At 47.5% G+C, this 15852-nt stretch overlaps 1 protein-coding gene across 2 annotated transcripts in view; it reads right to left on the minus strand.

Moving 5' to 3' along the window:
• Cdc14a (cell division cycle 14A) overlaps positions 1-15852 on the minus strand; it is a 190666-nt gene that overhangs the window by 53528 nt on the left and 121286 nt on the right. For both annotated transcript variants that reach the window (XM_045138596.1, XM_045138595.1), the window contains exons 9-10: positions 14975-15205; positions 7230-7368 (exon numbers count right to left, since the gene is read on the minus strand). In XM_045138596.1, the coding sequence (XP_044994531.1) occupies positions 7230-7368; positions 14975-15205 (370 nt within the window). The remainder of the gene's footprint in view (positions 1-7229; positions 7369-14974; positions 15206-15852) is intronic.

The raw sequence follows: 15852 nt of genomic DNA on the forward strand, positions 1-15852 counted from the left end.
GGCTGCATAGGGTTGGGAGATACTAAGTGAAGTATGGAAAAGTGTAGGCAGGATACGGTCAAGGGATCTGCTGAACAACATGGTGACTATAGTTAATAACATTAACTATAGTGAACAACATTATATGCAGGAAAATTACTAGAAAGGTATAAGTGGGGCTGGAGAGATGGCTTAGCAGTTAAGGCACTTGCCTGCAAAACCAAAGGACCCAGGTTCAGTTCCCCAGCACCTGCGTAAAGTCAGATGCACAAGGATGCATATGTGTCTGGAATTCATTTGCAGTGGCTAGAGGCCCTGGTGCATACAATCCCTCTATCTGCCTCTTTCTCTTTCTCTTTCTCTCTCTCTCTCTCTCTCTCTCTCTCTCTCTCTCTCTCTCTCGTAAATAAATTAAATTAAATAAATGAAAAAAGAAAGATATGTGTTCATACTACAGATAATAAAGAAAGGAACACATATATATTAACTTAATTAGCCATTCCACAATATGTAGGTTTATCAAACCATCATGCTGTACACCATAAATATATGATTTTGACTTTTCAGCTTAAACATTAAGGCAAAAGGAAAAAAAAATAGAATCAGAAAGTTTTAAATTTTTTCCTGAGCTGTGCACTCTCACATGCTTTTCACTGAGCTCCGGAGCACCACCTATTTAAAACTGCCTTCTCCTCCGCCCCCTATTCTTTCCTAATTTATTTTTCGGCACAGCATCTGTCATCCTCAGCGAAGCTATATAATTTATACATTTGTCCGCTGCCATTCTCTGCCACGACAAGACATGAGCTCCACGGGTCAAAAATGCTTTTTTTTTTTTTTTTCACTTTTACTGCAAGTTCCTAGTTGCCTGCACCCAGTAGCTCTCAACAAATGTTTGAGGGGAATAAAAAGAAGAAAAATAAGGGGAAAAAGAAAGCAGGTGGGGGTGGAAAGGAGGTATTCCTAACACCTGTGAGAGTGTCTCAAAGATAGATCAGACATAAAGACAGGAAAACTGGGGATCACTGAGAATACCCTGAATCCTAAAGCCAATTATAACGGTAATGCACAACATGGAAAATCCCAACTGTGCCCCAAAGGTTCATGTGTTAAAGCTTTGGCCCCCTGTTGATGGAAGTGTCAGAAGGTGAGCGGATCTTTAAGGAGGCAGGGCTTAGTGGAAGGAAGTTGAGTCGTTCTCTCTCCCTCCCTCTCTCTGGCCCGCCCCTCCTCCTCCCTGGCCACCATAAAGTGAGCGGCTCTGCCTAACCACGTGCCCTCTCCCGAGATGTTCTGTCTGTCACACACTCAAAGGCAGCAGGGGTGGGCTGTCACGGCCTCACCCTCTGAAGCCACAGCTAAAGTAAGCCTCGCCTCTTGTGAAGTGATCACATCACGTTACAGCAACAGAAGGCTGGCAATGGCCAAAAAAAAGGTCACTATCTCAAAGTTGTTTCCCGAGGAGGGTGAAAGGTTTCCATTTATCACAGAAAGTAGATTTTTGTCAGTCCACAAAAGGAGCAGGAGAAGGACAAAAGAAAACTGGTTATCCAGGACTGGAGAGATGGCTTAGAGGTTAAAGGCATTTGCTTGCAAAGCCTGCTGGCCCTGATTCAACTCCCCAGCACCTACATAAAGCCAGATACACAAAGTGGCACATGTATCGGGAGCTGGTTTTTAGTGGCAAGAAGCCCTGGCATAATCTCTGTCTTTCATCTCTTTCTCCCCCACCATCCCTCCCTTTCTCCCTTTCTCTTTTTTTCCTCCCTCTCTTCACAAATGCACATGAGAAAAAATAGTTATTGGCATAAAGTATAGCTTAGGAGGTTTCAAGTTGTGTTTAAAGTGACTAGAGACCAGCATCTGAGAACTCTCTGGGCAGAATGTCAGAAAGTGTCAGAGAGGGCTGGAGGGATGGCCTAGCAGTTAAGGCGCTTGCCTGTGAAGCATAAGGGCCATGTTCAACTCTCCAGATCCCACACAAGCCAGATGCACAAAGGTGAGGCAAGTGCAAGGTCGCACACACCCACTAGGTGGCGCAAGCGCCTGGAGTTGGGTTGCGGTAGCTGAGGCCTTGGCATGCCAATTCTCTCTCTCCAAAATAATTATTTTTTTAAGTTAAAAAAAAAAAAAAAGAGAAAGTGTCAGCGAGAGAAATGAACAGAAGCATTTCGCCACGGCAGCCACTGAGACCCCTTTGATCTGACAGTTGTCCCCAGGTCACAGACCTGCTCACACTGGGCGTTGGTGGAGAGCTCCGAGTTCAGGCTCACAAGAGACGGGTAACTCCTCTGGATGGCGACTGCATCCCAGTACGTGTGCATGCGACAGACAGCGTGCCAAAAGACACACGGCACGGGACAGCCAGGAGCTGGGAACAACCCACCAAGAGGACGGACAGGTCGCCTAGCCAATCAGAGGTTACACAGCAGTGAAGGGGACGGAGACCTTCCTGGCAGGAGCAGCGGGGAGGCCGTGGAAACACACGCTGTGTGGCCATGTTCGTACCAGGTTCCAAACGAGCGCTGCTCATCTGCTGTGAGACAAGTCAGAACAACGAGCGCTCTGGTGGATCTCAGTAGCGGATGGAAACGAGCAAGCAGGGCTTCAGGGGGCTGGTGATTTCTACTTCTTTGTCTTGCAGGGATACACGTGGGGCATTCTCAAACCACCCATTATCTGTTTTGTTTTGTTTTCTTGTTTTTCACAGTAGGGTCTCACTCTAGTCCAAGCTGACCTGGAATTCTCAGGCTGGCCTTGAACTCACAGTGATCCTCCTACCTCTGCCTCCTGAGTGCTGGGATTAAAGGCATGCGCCACCACGCCCAGCCATTATCTGTTTTTATATCTCATACACACCAGTCTTCACTCTATTATTTTTCTTTCTTTTTTTTTTTTGTTTGTTTGTTTGTTTTTTGAGGTAGGGTCTCACTCTAGCTCAAGATGACCTGGAATTCACTATGTAGTCTCAGGGCAGCCTCGAATTCACGGCGATCCTCCTGAGCGCTGGGATTAAAGGTGTCCGCCTCCACGCCCACCTGGCCTTCCTTTTGGTTTCTTTAGACAGAGTTTCTAAGGCAGGCCTAGAACTTTCTATGTAGCCCAGGCTGGCCTTGAATTCATGATCCTCGTGCCTCAGCCTGAAAATGCAGGCATTGTCACCGTTCCCAGCTTAGCCTTCTCTAGACTTAGAAAGAAAGAGAGAGAGAGAGAGGAGAGGAGGGAAGAAGGGAGGGAAGGAGGGAGGGACGAAGGAAGGAAGGAAGGAAGGAAGGAAGGAAGGAAGGAAGGAAGGAAGGAAGGAAGGAAGATAGATAGATAGCCAGGCATGGTGGCACACACCTTTAATTCCAGCACTCAAGAGGCAGACGTAGGAGGATCACTATGAGTTCAAGGTCATCATGGGCTCAAATGAGACGCTACCTCAAAAATACACACCCCCCGGCAAAAAAGAAGAAGAAGAAGAGGAAGAGGAAGAAGAAGGGGAAGAAAGAGAGAGAGAGGTTTCCACCCTAGGATCCTCACGTGCCCTGCAGGGAACACGGCTGGGATCCGACAGGACGCTCTCCTTTCTCTGTAGGCGCTTGCTACTCCTCAAGCAGCCTTCTCCGACACCCCCGTGCAAAGAGCTCCGCTCACCCCTGCCTGGCGCCCCTCTCCCACCTGCCCCTCACCTGCCCCCTCTTAGCATCTCCTGTCAGAAAGCAACACGGACACTCGTGCACCCATGTTGACCGTGTGCCCCTTCCGCTAGGCTGGGATGTTCACTGTTGCACCCCAAACCAAGAACACCGTGGGACAGAGTGTGCACACAACAAACAGCTGTCGTATGAACAACCGTCACCAGTGCACTAATGCCGTCTTCTTCCGTGGAGAACCTTGCGATAGAGGAGTGGATGGGGAAACGTGAGAGGAGGGGCCAAAGGGGAAGAGAGAATAAAAATGAAACATCAAGCTCAATACTTGTCAGATGGCCGGGGAACGGGACCCAGGGACCCAGGCAGGGAGGCGCTCTGAGAACACCACGAGCAAAGTATAAAAGGTACAGTGCCCAAGACAAGCAGGCTCTTGCCTTCAGGAAGCTTCCAATCTAAGCGACACAAGCACTTGCTTCAATACTGGAGGTATCTAAGTAGGTCATTCCTGCGCTTTAGTTTTCACATATACTTGGCAGGTGATAGTATGACTCAGAGTGAAGGAAGCGCCCTGCATTTTAGGGCACATGTACCTACAAATGAAAAAAAAGGCTTGCTTCAGCCCAGAGCACCTGTGCCTTGTGACCCTAATTTCTTTTCCTCTTCACTGGCACGGAAGGTGGAGAGAAGCCCGGGAGGGTGGTGGAAGGAGGCACAAGCATGCAAGGGGAGGGCCATGGACTCTGGCACCCTAAGCAAGACGTGACCTTGGCCAGTGGTGTCCTGGGCTCCTGGGAGCTGCACCCAACAGAGAGCCCCTGGGAGCGAGGTTAAGTGTTCCAGCATGCCTTTTAAGATGGGAAAAAATGGGGGCTGGAGAGATGGCTTAGTGGTTAAGGTGCTTGCCTGTGAAGCCTAAGGACCTAGGTTCAATTCCCCAGTACCCATGTAAAGCCAGTGGTGCATGCATCTGGAGTTCATTTGTAGTTGCTAAAGGCCTTGGTGTGCCCATTCTCTCTCTCTCTCCTTTTCTCTGCCTCTTTCACCCTCTCAAATACACACACACACACACACACACATACACATATACACACTTTAGGGGGAAAAAAGATGGGACAAATGGTTTAAAGAACTAAGCATATGATACCTTTTTTTTGAAGTAGGGTCTCACTCTAGCCCAGGCTGACCTGGAATTCACTATGGAGTCTCAGGGTGGTCTTGAACTCACAGCAACCCTCTGCCTCCCAAGTGCTGGGATCAAAGGTGTGCGCCACCACACCCAGCTAACACTTTGCTTTTTGTTTGTTTGGTTGGTTGTTTTTCGAGGTAGGGTCTCATTCTAGTCCAGGCTGACCTGGAATTCACTATATAGTCTCAGGGTGGCCTCAAAGTCATGGCAATCCTCCTACCTCTGCCTCCCAAGTGCTGGGATTAAAGGTATGTGCCAACATGCCCTGCTTGTTTTTTTTGGATTTCTTTTTTTTACCCTGAGGCCGCTCATATCCAACGTCAGTAGGCAATTAGCCTATCAAGCACATGGCAGATACACAACACAAAACCCCATGCTCCACATGCTCAAAATTCATGAGAAGGAAATAAAAAAACAACCTGTGGCTGAGAATCTGATCACAAGTGAAACTAATGATGCATTAATGTCACTTGAACCCACCGGTAAAAACCTAAAAGTGTGGGCCCAGTGTGCGCAGGTGAGCACAAGCCAAAGCTCACGTGGAGGCCAGAGGGCAACCTCAAGTCTCAGGCTCTCTCACTGTATTTCCCGCTAGGCCCGAGATCTTCTAAGGGATTCTCTGCCTCCGCCTTCCACCTGGCAGTTGGCACGCTGGCATTACGGACGTGCCAGGGTGACGGCTGCGCGTGTGTTCACGACGTCTGAGCTCAGGTGCTCAGGCTTACACGGCACGTGCTTCCCCCCTGAGCCATCTCTCCAGCCCAATTTCAGTCTTCTTCTAACTTTAATTTTAATTTTTAATTTATTTGAGAGAAAATGGGCTTGCCAGGGCCTGAAGCCACTGCAAACTCCAGAAGCATGTGCCCACTTGTGTATCTGGCTTATGTACTGGGGAACTGAACCGGGGTGCTTAGGCTTTGCAGGCAAGTGTCTTAACCACCAAGCCATCTCTCCAGCCCCCTCTTGCTTTTTTGTTTGTTTGTTGTTTTATTTTTCGAGGTAGGGTCTCACTCTAGCCCAGGCTGACCTGGAATTCACTCTGTAGTCTCAGGGTGGTCTTGAACTCACGGCGATCCTCCTACTTCTGCCTGCCGAGTGCTGGGATTAAAGGAGTGCGCCACCATGCCCGGCTCAGTTTGTCTTTTTAGTGAACCTGTTCTTACACCCCTCTTCTTAAACACTCACTAGAATTCCATCGCCCTGTTCTAAGCGGGGTTATTTCTGCTCACTATCTAGCACTTACTTTTTTCTTCTGTTACTCCCTCTAGGATTTGTAAATCAGTAACTTCTCAGACTCAAACCTACTTAATTATTTCAGACACTAAGAGCTTACCTATAACATCTTTCTATGAAATTCATGGTCATTTGTTTCTTACCAACGTAAATTCATTTAAATTGCAAGGGGAAAATTACATGGAAATAAACACTGCTCAACACACAGTCATTCCAACAAGAAGAGGAAAAGAGCTGAGGCTTCCACGCAAGCCGTCACTAAGCGATCACAGCTTAAGGCTGGACTAAGACACACGCGCAATTTCCATCTCCTCATTTTATGGGCTGGGGATGTGACTCGACTGGTTAAGGGCTTTCCAACCATACCCAAAGCCCGTGATTCAAACCCCAGCACACCATAAAGCAGGTGGGGTTTGGCACACTTGTAATCGGGAGGTGAAGGATCAGGAGTTCAAGGTGATCCAGCAATTCGAAGCCAGGCTGGGGTAGAGACTCTGTCTCAATAACAAAGACTAAAATCATCTCTTCATTTTATGAATAAGTTAAGTTGATGGTACGTGTTCAGTATTTTAAGAAGAAACCAAGTGGTCCAAAAAGGCTCGTATTCTTATAAGGTATATCTTTCTACCTAGAGGGTGGGGTTAATGAACGAATATAAATGAATTTATAAGACTCCTAAATAGTGCTCCGAAAGCTAGCTGTCGTGAGTCCAGAGCTAAACCCTCCATCTCTTCTTTTTCATTCCTTAAAAACTTACTGGGTGGACTTGGAAGACCCACATTATTCAGTCAGTCGTCAGGAGAGCAGGAACCTTACTGGAACTAGTGACTGACCTCCGGGTATGTGTGTGTGTGTGTTTTAATTTCATTCTGCTTTTAGACATGCAAACAAAAGAAAAGAATGAAAAGTGCCAAGTGGGATGACATAAGAAAATTGCACTGTAGCCAGATCACACAGAGAAAATGACAGAAAAAGGGTAGGCAGAGATGGCTCTGTGACTTTCTCCTCACTCTCGCCTGATCTAAGAGATATAAAAGGCACAAAGTTAGAATGTATGAGCTGTCAAGTCGGCAGACTTCTCTGACGATGCAGCCATTGTATAACCACGGCCCTGACACGGTCCACAACCGGAACACAAGACATGGAAAGCCGGGGACAAGGATGTCATGTAGTAACGGAGAAAGGGCACTTACTCTTCCAGGAAATGCTGCTGGGGTCCGATGATGGAGCCCGGCCGGCAAATTCTGATCCAAGCAATGATTTCAGCATGTGTAAACCTGTAGTGCTTCATTACATAACAGGCAATCAGTGTCCCCGTCCGTCCCAGACCGGCTGTAAGAAAGGGAGACAAAAGAAATACAAAATCTAGCAAATACACCCACATAAACTGAAGTTACTTCTGTCCACAAACTGCACTGGATTCAAGTGTGATGGACCTGATCAACAGCTAATGCACATGAAACTGCTATGGCAGTAAAATCTGCGTGTGTCTTTCACCAGTGGGAAAAGGCAAAATAAAGGTGCCCTCCAGTTTGGGAACAAGACAGTGACCCAAGCCAGTTAGAGGGGTATGGCAGTCACGGAGTGGCTGTAATGGAAAGGGCAGAGACGGAGTCCACCCGCGATGGTCCAGGGCAGCCGAGTGTCTGGAGGGCCGGGGCAGGAGAGCACGGGGCTGGGACGTGGCCCAATGAAGAAGGGATGAAGTAGAAAGCTGTTGTGATTGGCTCATAAGGAAAGTCGAAAATGGCAGATATTAGGGCCTAGGGAGACGCCTTAGTGGCTGAAGGCGCTTGCTTGCAAAGCCTGTTGGCTTGTATTCGAGTCCCCAGGATCCACGTAGCCAGATGCACAAGGTGGCACATGCATCTGGAGTTGTTAGAGTAGTTACAGCAGTTAGAGGCCCTGGCGCACCCATTCTCTCTCTATCTGCCTCTCTCTCTCCCTCTCTCTCTCAAATAAGTAGCTAAGTAAAAATATTTTGAAATACTCGAAAAAATATTTTAAAAAATTGTTATTGGTATTAGTGACCTGGAAACTGTCAGTACAATGTCAATTTCATCCATGAAGAGATGTTTTAAAAAGGAAATAAAACACCAGCACCACCACCCCGCCCTGCAGCACAAGCCTGTAATCCCGCGCTGGGGAGCCACAGGTAGAAGGATCATGAGTTCAAATTCAACCTGAGCTGCCCAGTTTGGGTCAAATAGTGAGAAAGAAGGAAGGAAGGTAGGTAGATAAGTTGGTAAATAATGAATGGCTTTGTGTTGTTGTGTGTGCCCACATGCGCATGTGTGTATTTAAGAATATTCTGTTTCAGGGCTGGAGAGATGGCTTAGTGGTTAAGGCATTTATCTGCAGAGCCAAAGGACCCAGGTTCGATTCTCCAGGACCCACGTTAGCCAGATGCACAAGGGGGCACATGCATCTGGAGTTCGTTTGCAGTGGCTGGAGGCCATGGTGCGCCCATTCTCTCTCTCTTTCCCCCTCTTTCTCTGTCAAATAAATAAATAAATAATTTTTTTGGAAAAAAAAAAAGAATATTCTGTTTCAGCCAGGTGAGTTGTCCCACACCTTTAATCCCGGCACTCAGGAGACAGAGGTAGGAGGATCACCGCGAGTTTGAGGCCAGCCTGAATCTACATAGTGAATTCCAGGTCAGCATAAGCTAGAGTGAGACCCTACCTCAAAAAAAAAAAAAAAAAAAAAACAACCAGAATATTCTGTTTTGGAAGGCCCCTTTGTCATCCTCCTCTAGTCAAGTAAGAGAGACTTTTCTCTAACCTCCCCAGTACTTTGAAATACACAGTAATTCATCAAATCTGAGAGAATATGATAATGTCTAGTGATATAATATCCACTATGATTTAAGGCCAACTAAGAAAAATTAAATGATGACATTTATCAATTTTTAAACCCATCCTAATTTCAGAAGTGTTCAAATGTGGCCATGTAGGCCATTAAATCAGTTTTCCGTAGTGTTTTTATATTACTGGTCCTTGGAGGCATATTATACACTTTTGCCTAATTGTCCACCATTAATTGTGTGTGTGTGTGTGTGTGTGTGTGTGTGTGTGTGTGTGTGTGTGTTACATGCATGCTCACATGTGCAAGTGTAGGCACACCCATTCCACAGTGCACAGGTGGAGGGCAGAGGCTAACTTCAGAACAGTTCAAGGTCCGCCTTGTTCGAGGCCTCACATGCTCCATGTTGCCAAGCTAGCTCACCTAAGACATTTCCCCGTCTCTGCAGCTTTGCCCACGACTGGCACACTGGGATTAATCTGCCACCAAGTCCATTTTTAGTGGTTCTGAGAGTCCGAACTCGGGTGGTCACGCTTTCAGAGCTCCCCAGCCCCGCCACAAAACCTCACTGCTGTAGCCGCGCTGTGTGTAAATATGCACTATTTGTAGATTTGTAAAAATGCTTCACCCTCCAAGAAAAAACTTTACTTCCTTGAGGATAATTCTACTTAGGTTGAGAATCTATATCAAACATGAAAGTGAAACCTAGCTGGGCGTGGTGGCGCACGCCTTTAATCCAGCCCTCGGGAGGCAGAGGTAGGAGAATCGCCGTGAGTTCGAGGCCACCCTGAGACTCCATAGTGAATTCCAGGTCAGCCTGGGCTAGAGTGAGACCCTATCTCAAAAAACAAAAACAAATGAAGTCTATATTGAAAGGAATCTATATTGAACACAAAAATGAAAGAACCACCAAGCAAACCCTTCCCAATTCGCAACACACACGCACGCACGCACGCACGCACATGGAGGAAGGCTTGACTGACTCCTGAAATTATCCCGTGACCTCCACATGGGCACTGTGGAATGTGTGTGTTTGCACTCATATGTGTGAGCATGTGTCTAAACACACATACACAATATTTACTTATGTATTTATTTGAAAGCAGAGAGAGACAGGGCAAGAGAATGGGCCTCTACCCACGGCAAACAAGCTCCAGATGCATGCAACGCCTCGTGCATCCGACTTTACACGGTCCTAGGGAATTACGTCGACCCTGGGGAATTAGGCTCTGAAGCAAGCATCCTCACCGCTGAGCCATCTCTCCAGCCCCCTCCCAAATCACCTTTCTTTAAAAAGCATACATACGGTATCCTCAGGTGAGGGGTGTTTGTGTGTCCTATTTTCATCGTAAGTTCCTTTTGCCTGAATCGAACATAACAACCTGGCCTCAGTGGGGCTCTGCCTTTAAGATTTAGAGGCGAGAGTAATTTGCCTTTGTTTGTACCTGAAGCCTATAACTGTCAAGTCCCCAGGTAGCTCACAAGGCTAGTAACCAAGTAAAGGAAACGCGCCTGGGCCAGTTGGTTTCCAGGGACCCAGGTCAGTCCCTGTCTAGAGAGGAGGTGACCTTTCTCTCTCTCACTCCCTCCCGGGGGAAGAGCCACCTGGTGTCCTCAGGCAGGCTTCTAAACCAACTCGCAACCAAAGAGGTAGGGCTGGGATTTTCAAACGTCTCTGAAACTGAAGTTACTTCCCTCCTTTTAAGAGTGTATAATTTTGATCTATAAAAAGAACCTACTTAGCTCTCAATAGTTAGGAGCTTTTACCACAAGCAAATAGGAGCACTTCACTAAGTTCCTACAAAAACTTGAACAACGACAACAAAAAAAAAAGCAAGCATTCGTAATGAAAAGGCTCCTGGCACAGCATGACGGGAGGTTGAAGGTGTTCTGCTCATAGCAAAGATCAGTCCTGATTGCATTGCCTGAAATCCCAGTAAAACTTCAATAACTCGGGCTGGAGGGATGGCTTAGTGGTTAAGGCATTTGCCTGCAAAGCCAAAGGACCCTGGTTAGATTCCCCAGGACCCACATAAGCCAGATGCACAAAGTGGTGCATGCTTCTGGAGTTCGCTGGCCTACCAAATCTCTCTCTCTCTCTCTCTCTCTCTCTCTCTCTCTCTCTGCCTCTTTGTCTCTCAAATAAATAAATAAGAATAAAATATTTAAAAGCATGACTAATCACATGTTGGAATATCACAGTACCGCTGTGCCTTAGATAATTATTTGTGCTAGAAAGGGTCAAGAACCCAATAGTCATTCCTTTTTCTCAACCGTACAGTGAACCAGAGATATTGACTGCGGAACTGTTTCACACGTTCCCAGCTAGTAAGTGTCTACTGGATCCCTGTGCCTAATATTTGATATGTTAAGACATACTATTTTCATTCCCCTTCCAGTAAGCATAAAAGTTCATCTAACATAGGCTAAGACTCTTTCTTCTAGCCTCGTTTAGTTCATTTAAAATACTGAGTGTTGCTTGACTTCTCAGAAAATTAAACCAACTTAATTAGGACAGATGTCAAAATAATTAACAGGCCAATCGACGGTAGCTAAGTGTGCTATTAAAAGCAATACAGCTGTAATTAAACTAAAGGTGTAATGCTTATTTTAAAAAAAAAAACCCAGGCTGGAAAGAAGGCTTAGCGGTTAAGGTGCTCTCCTGCAAAGCCAATGAACCCAGGTTTGATTTCCCAAGACCCATGTAAGCCAGATGCACAAGGTGGCGCATGCATCTGGAGTTCATTTGCAGTGACTGGAGGCCCTTTCATGCTCATTCTCATTTTCTCTCTCTCTCTCTCTCTCTCTCTCTCTCTCCCCCTGCCTCTTTCTCTCTCACAAATAAATTAATTAAAAATATATAAAAAGTCTGAAGCTGGGTGTGGTGGTGCACACCCTTAATCCCAGCACTCGGGAGGCAAAGGTAGGAGGATCACCATGAGTTTGAGGCCACCCTGAGAATTTCAGGTCAGCCTGAGCTAGAGTGAGACCCTACCTCGAAAAAAAAAGAAAAGAAAAGAAAGAAAGAAAGAAAAAGTGAAGATATACATTCCCTAAAAGGTAAACAGTCACTCACCAGTAAAAGATACACAGAGGGCGCTTCTAACAAGAAGCTCAAACACCTGACGTCTGTTGTCACAGTGTTTCTTAGGTGAGACAAAGTAACACGGGAGATGCTAAACTTGTTTCAGTGTGCATGTGATGTGTGTGTGCATACAATGTGTGCACATGTGTGCAGATGGGCACATCCTGTGCACACACGTGCTCAGGCCAGGGGCAGATATCCCATGCCCTTTTGCCTTACTGCCCTGAGAGTTTCACTCAGCCGGGGCCCCCCAGTTTTCCACGTAGACTGGCTGGCCAGAGAGTCCCAGTCGTGCAGGCCTGGCTCTTTTTTGTTTGTTTTGTTTTGTTTTTTTCCAGGTAGGGTCTCACTCTAGCTCAACTGACCTGGAATTCACTATGGAGTCTCAGGATGGCCTCGAACTCATGGCGATCCTCCTACCTCTGCCTCCCGAGTGCTGGGATTAAAGACATGTTTGTTTTGTTTCGTTTTTCTTTTTCTTTTTTGCAAGCAGAGAGAGATAGAGAGACAGAAAGAGGGGGAGAAAAAAGAGAGAGAATGGGTGCACCAGGACCTCCAGCCACCACAAACTCCGGATGCATGCACCACTGCATCTGGCTTTACATGGGTCCTGGGGAATTGAACCAGGGTCATCAGGCTTTGCAGGCAAGTGCCTTAACCACTGAGCCATCTCTCCAGCACGCTGGTTCTTTTTTAACATAGGTGCTAGAACTCAAGCTCTGTTCTTTATAGTTTTGTGAGTGCATGTCCCCGCTGAGCCATCTCCCCAGCCCACAGAAAGGTACCAAAATTTAATGAAAACCGCATTTCTTCTTTCTTGAATCAGTCAATCCAAGACATGAAATACTAAGCCGTACATATGCATACAACCTGGTAGTCCTAAAATTAATTTGACTAGACAAAAAGGCAAAAAGGGAAAAGGTACTGCTGCTGGGTTTTTTTATATACTAAAACCAGACTGTTCAAGAGAGAAGAGCTTCTCATGCCAACCTTAATCGCTGCTTATGCCACCAGCTCTCAAGTTCTGCAGATGTCTGGCTACCTGCGTCATTAACAACAGGGGATCACAAAGCAAACTAGGGTGCCAAGGAAATTCGGCCATGACAAGCCAATTCTCCATCCGTCCGCTGTGCCCTGAAACCCAGCAGCCCGCCACCCCAGGCTCCCTCTGGGTCGGGTCCGTCCCAGGAAAGGGGCAAGACATGTCACAGGCGGGTAGCGCCCGACTTGGGCGGCCTCCCCCACGCCCCCCGCCCGGCCCGCGCCACGCGCCTCCCTCCCTCCGTCCCGGGAAGCGCAGCTTCGCACTGCAGCTCACATGTTCCGCCAAGCTCCCCTGCCTACACACGTCTTAAACATAGAAACAAAGGCCTACAAAATGGTATTTTAATTTCTGTCAGAACCAGAGCCACTTGTCGGAATAAGACAGTTACAGCAGCGCTCGGCACACGAAAAGAACAGTACCATCATCCGCAACACCTACTGGGCAATTAGCATAAAATGCAACCAAAACCCATTTTGCAGATGCAAACCAATGACCGCAGCACCACCTTGTGGCACCCGGGAGTAACTGCAGGTGAGAACTACTGGCTCCATCCCAACGTGGCGAACTTGGTCGTGGCTGACGCATCAAAGAACGCCACACTGGAGAATCCACAGCAGAATCTGGGCTTCATCACAGTGTAAACTGAACTTGGGGCAAATGCCATTTATATCTGCTTAGTAGCTGACATAGGATTGCCAGAAAAAACACAGAATATGCATGCAATGTCTGGGACACACTTATATAAGCAGTATCCATGCTTATGTAACATTTAAATTTAACTGGCCGTCCTGTATTTTTTTAAATTTTTTTTGTTGTTTATTTTTATTTGAGAGTGACAGACAGAGAGAGAAAGAGGCAGAGAGAGCGAGAAAGAGGGAGAGAGAATGGGCGCGCCAGGGCCTCCAGCCACTGCAAACGAACTCCAGAGGCATGTGTCCCCTTGTGCATCTGGCTAACATGGGTCCTGGAGAATCGAGCCTCGAACCGGGGTCCTTAGGCCTCACAGGCAAACACTTAACTGCTAAGCCATCTCTCCAGCCCTGTCCTGTATTTTTTTAAAAATATATATTTTATTTATTTATTCATGAGAGAGAGGGGGGAGAAGGAGAGGCTCTGAGAAGGAGGGAAAGAGAGATAAAGGGTGCACCAGGACCTTCAGCCAATGCAAAGGAACTCCAGAAGCACGCACCACTCATGCATCTGGCTTATGTGAGTACTGGGGTATCGAACCTGTGCCCTTAGGCTTTGCAGGCAAGTGCCTTAACCACTGAGTCATCTCTCCAGCCCCCTCATCCCCATCTTGTATTTCTGTTTGTTGAATCAGACAGCTACACTTCCTGTACTCTAAAAAGAGCCCCGCTCCCAGAGTACCCGCCCCCGAGACCAGGATTCACTCACACAGCCGAGTCTCATGGGCAAGTAAGACAGCCCATTACCCCCAGGAAGAGGCCAAGAAGACCCCAATTCCGTGACTCAGAGAAGAGATGACTGAGACTGAGGGGGTGGGGCAGGGCCAGAGCTCTGGGCCACAAAGCAGAGGCATTAAGTTTTAGAAGGACGAGAACAAGTCTGAAAGAACAGAAGAAAGAGGGTCCTTCCAACCCTGCTGTATATGATGCATAGTGTCAATGAACCTGGGCTCAGAAAGGTTACACCCCCAAACCCTGCCTTGGCATGAAAGCTACCACCATTTCAACAGCCCACACCCCAGGCAATCTTGGGGTATTTAGGAAGAGGTTAATTAAAATGGGCACAGAATCTCATATAGCCCAGGCTGCCTCGAACTAGCTCATAGCTAAGGGTAACCTTGAACTTCTGACCCTCCCGTCTCGGCCTTCCCCCTACGTCCCCAGTGTTGGGGATACAGGTCTGAGCCACCACCCCCAGCTTACGTGGTGCTGGGACTCGACCTCAGGGCTTTGTGCATGCGAGGGCGAGCTCTGCCGACTGACCTCCAAGCCCTCGCTAGCTTGGCTGGGCGGGATGCGGCGGCGGGCACGCACCTTTGCAGTGGACCGCGATGGCCCCGCCGGCGCTCTCGCAGATGCTCAGGAACCTGCGCACGATGCTGTCGCTGGGCGTGCTGCCGTCCAGGAAGAACAGGTCGTAGTGCTCGAAGCCCGCGTCCGTGAAGCGCTTCGCCTCGTAGACCTTCTTGTTCAGCCTCACAACGGCCGTCACGTTGTGCTTTTTGAAGTAGGGAAAGTAGGCCTCGGGGGCGTGCAGAGGGTAACCTGCGGGGGGGAACGGGAGCAGTGAGCGCAGGTGGACGGGAACCGCCAGAGGGGGAAAGTCACAGCAACCTAACTCCAAACACCGCGGGGGTTCAGACAAGCACACACCCCTCTAAGTACTGGAAACAGCTCACAGAGGGACAAACGCAGCCACCCCCACAACTCACATCCTGGGAACAGAGGACTTGAGCCCCCAAACAGAGACGTTCCTCAAATACTCAGATGTGCAACGTAGACTTGGAATTACTTGGATTTTCTTCCCCCTTGAACATTACTCTTCACTTAACAAATACATTTCAACACACACACACACACACACACACACACACGTGTGTGTGTGTGTGTGTGTGTGTGTGTATATAAACATATATATATATATATATAAAACATATATATATATATAAATATATATATATATGTTTTATGTGTGTTTGTATGTATATGTGTGTGTGTTTGTTGTTGTTTTGGGGGTTTTTTTGAGGCAGGGCTTCACTTTAGTCCAGAGTGACTTGGAATTCGCTATGTAGTCTCACGGTGGCCTCAAACTCATGGCGATCCTTCTACCTCTACCTCCCAAGTGCTGGGATTAAAGGCATGCGCCACCACGCCCAACCAGAGGTATCATTGCAATCCATACCACAATCCTC

This window comes from Jaculus jaculus, chromosome 19, assembly GCF_020740685.1.
Source record: "Jaculus jaculus isolate mJacJac1 chromosome 19, mJacJac1.mat.Y.cur, whole genome shotgun sequence".
Classification (NCBI taxonomy): Eukaryota; Metazoa; Chordata; class Mammalia; order Rodentia; family Dipodidae; genus Jaculus; species Jaculus jaculus.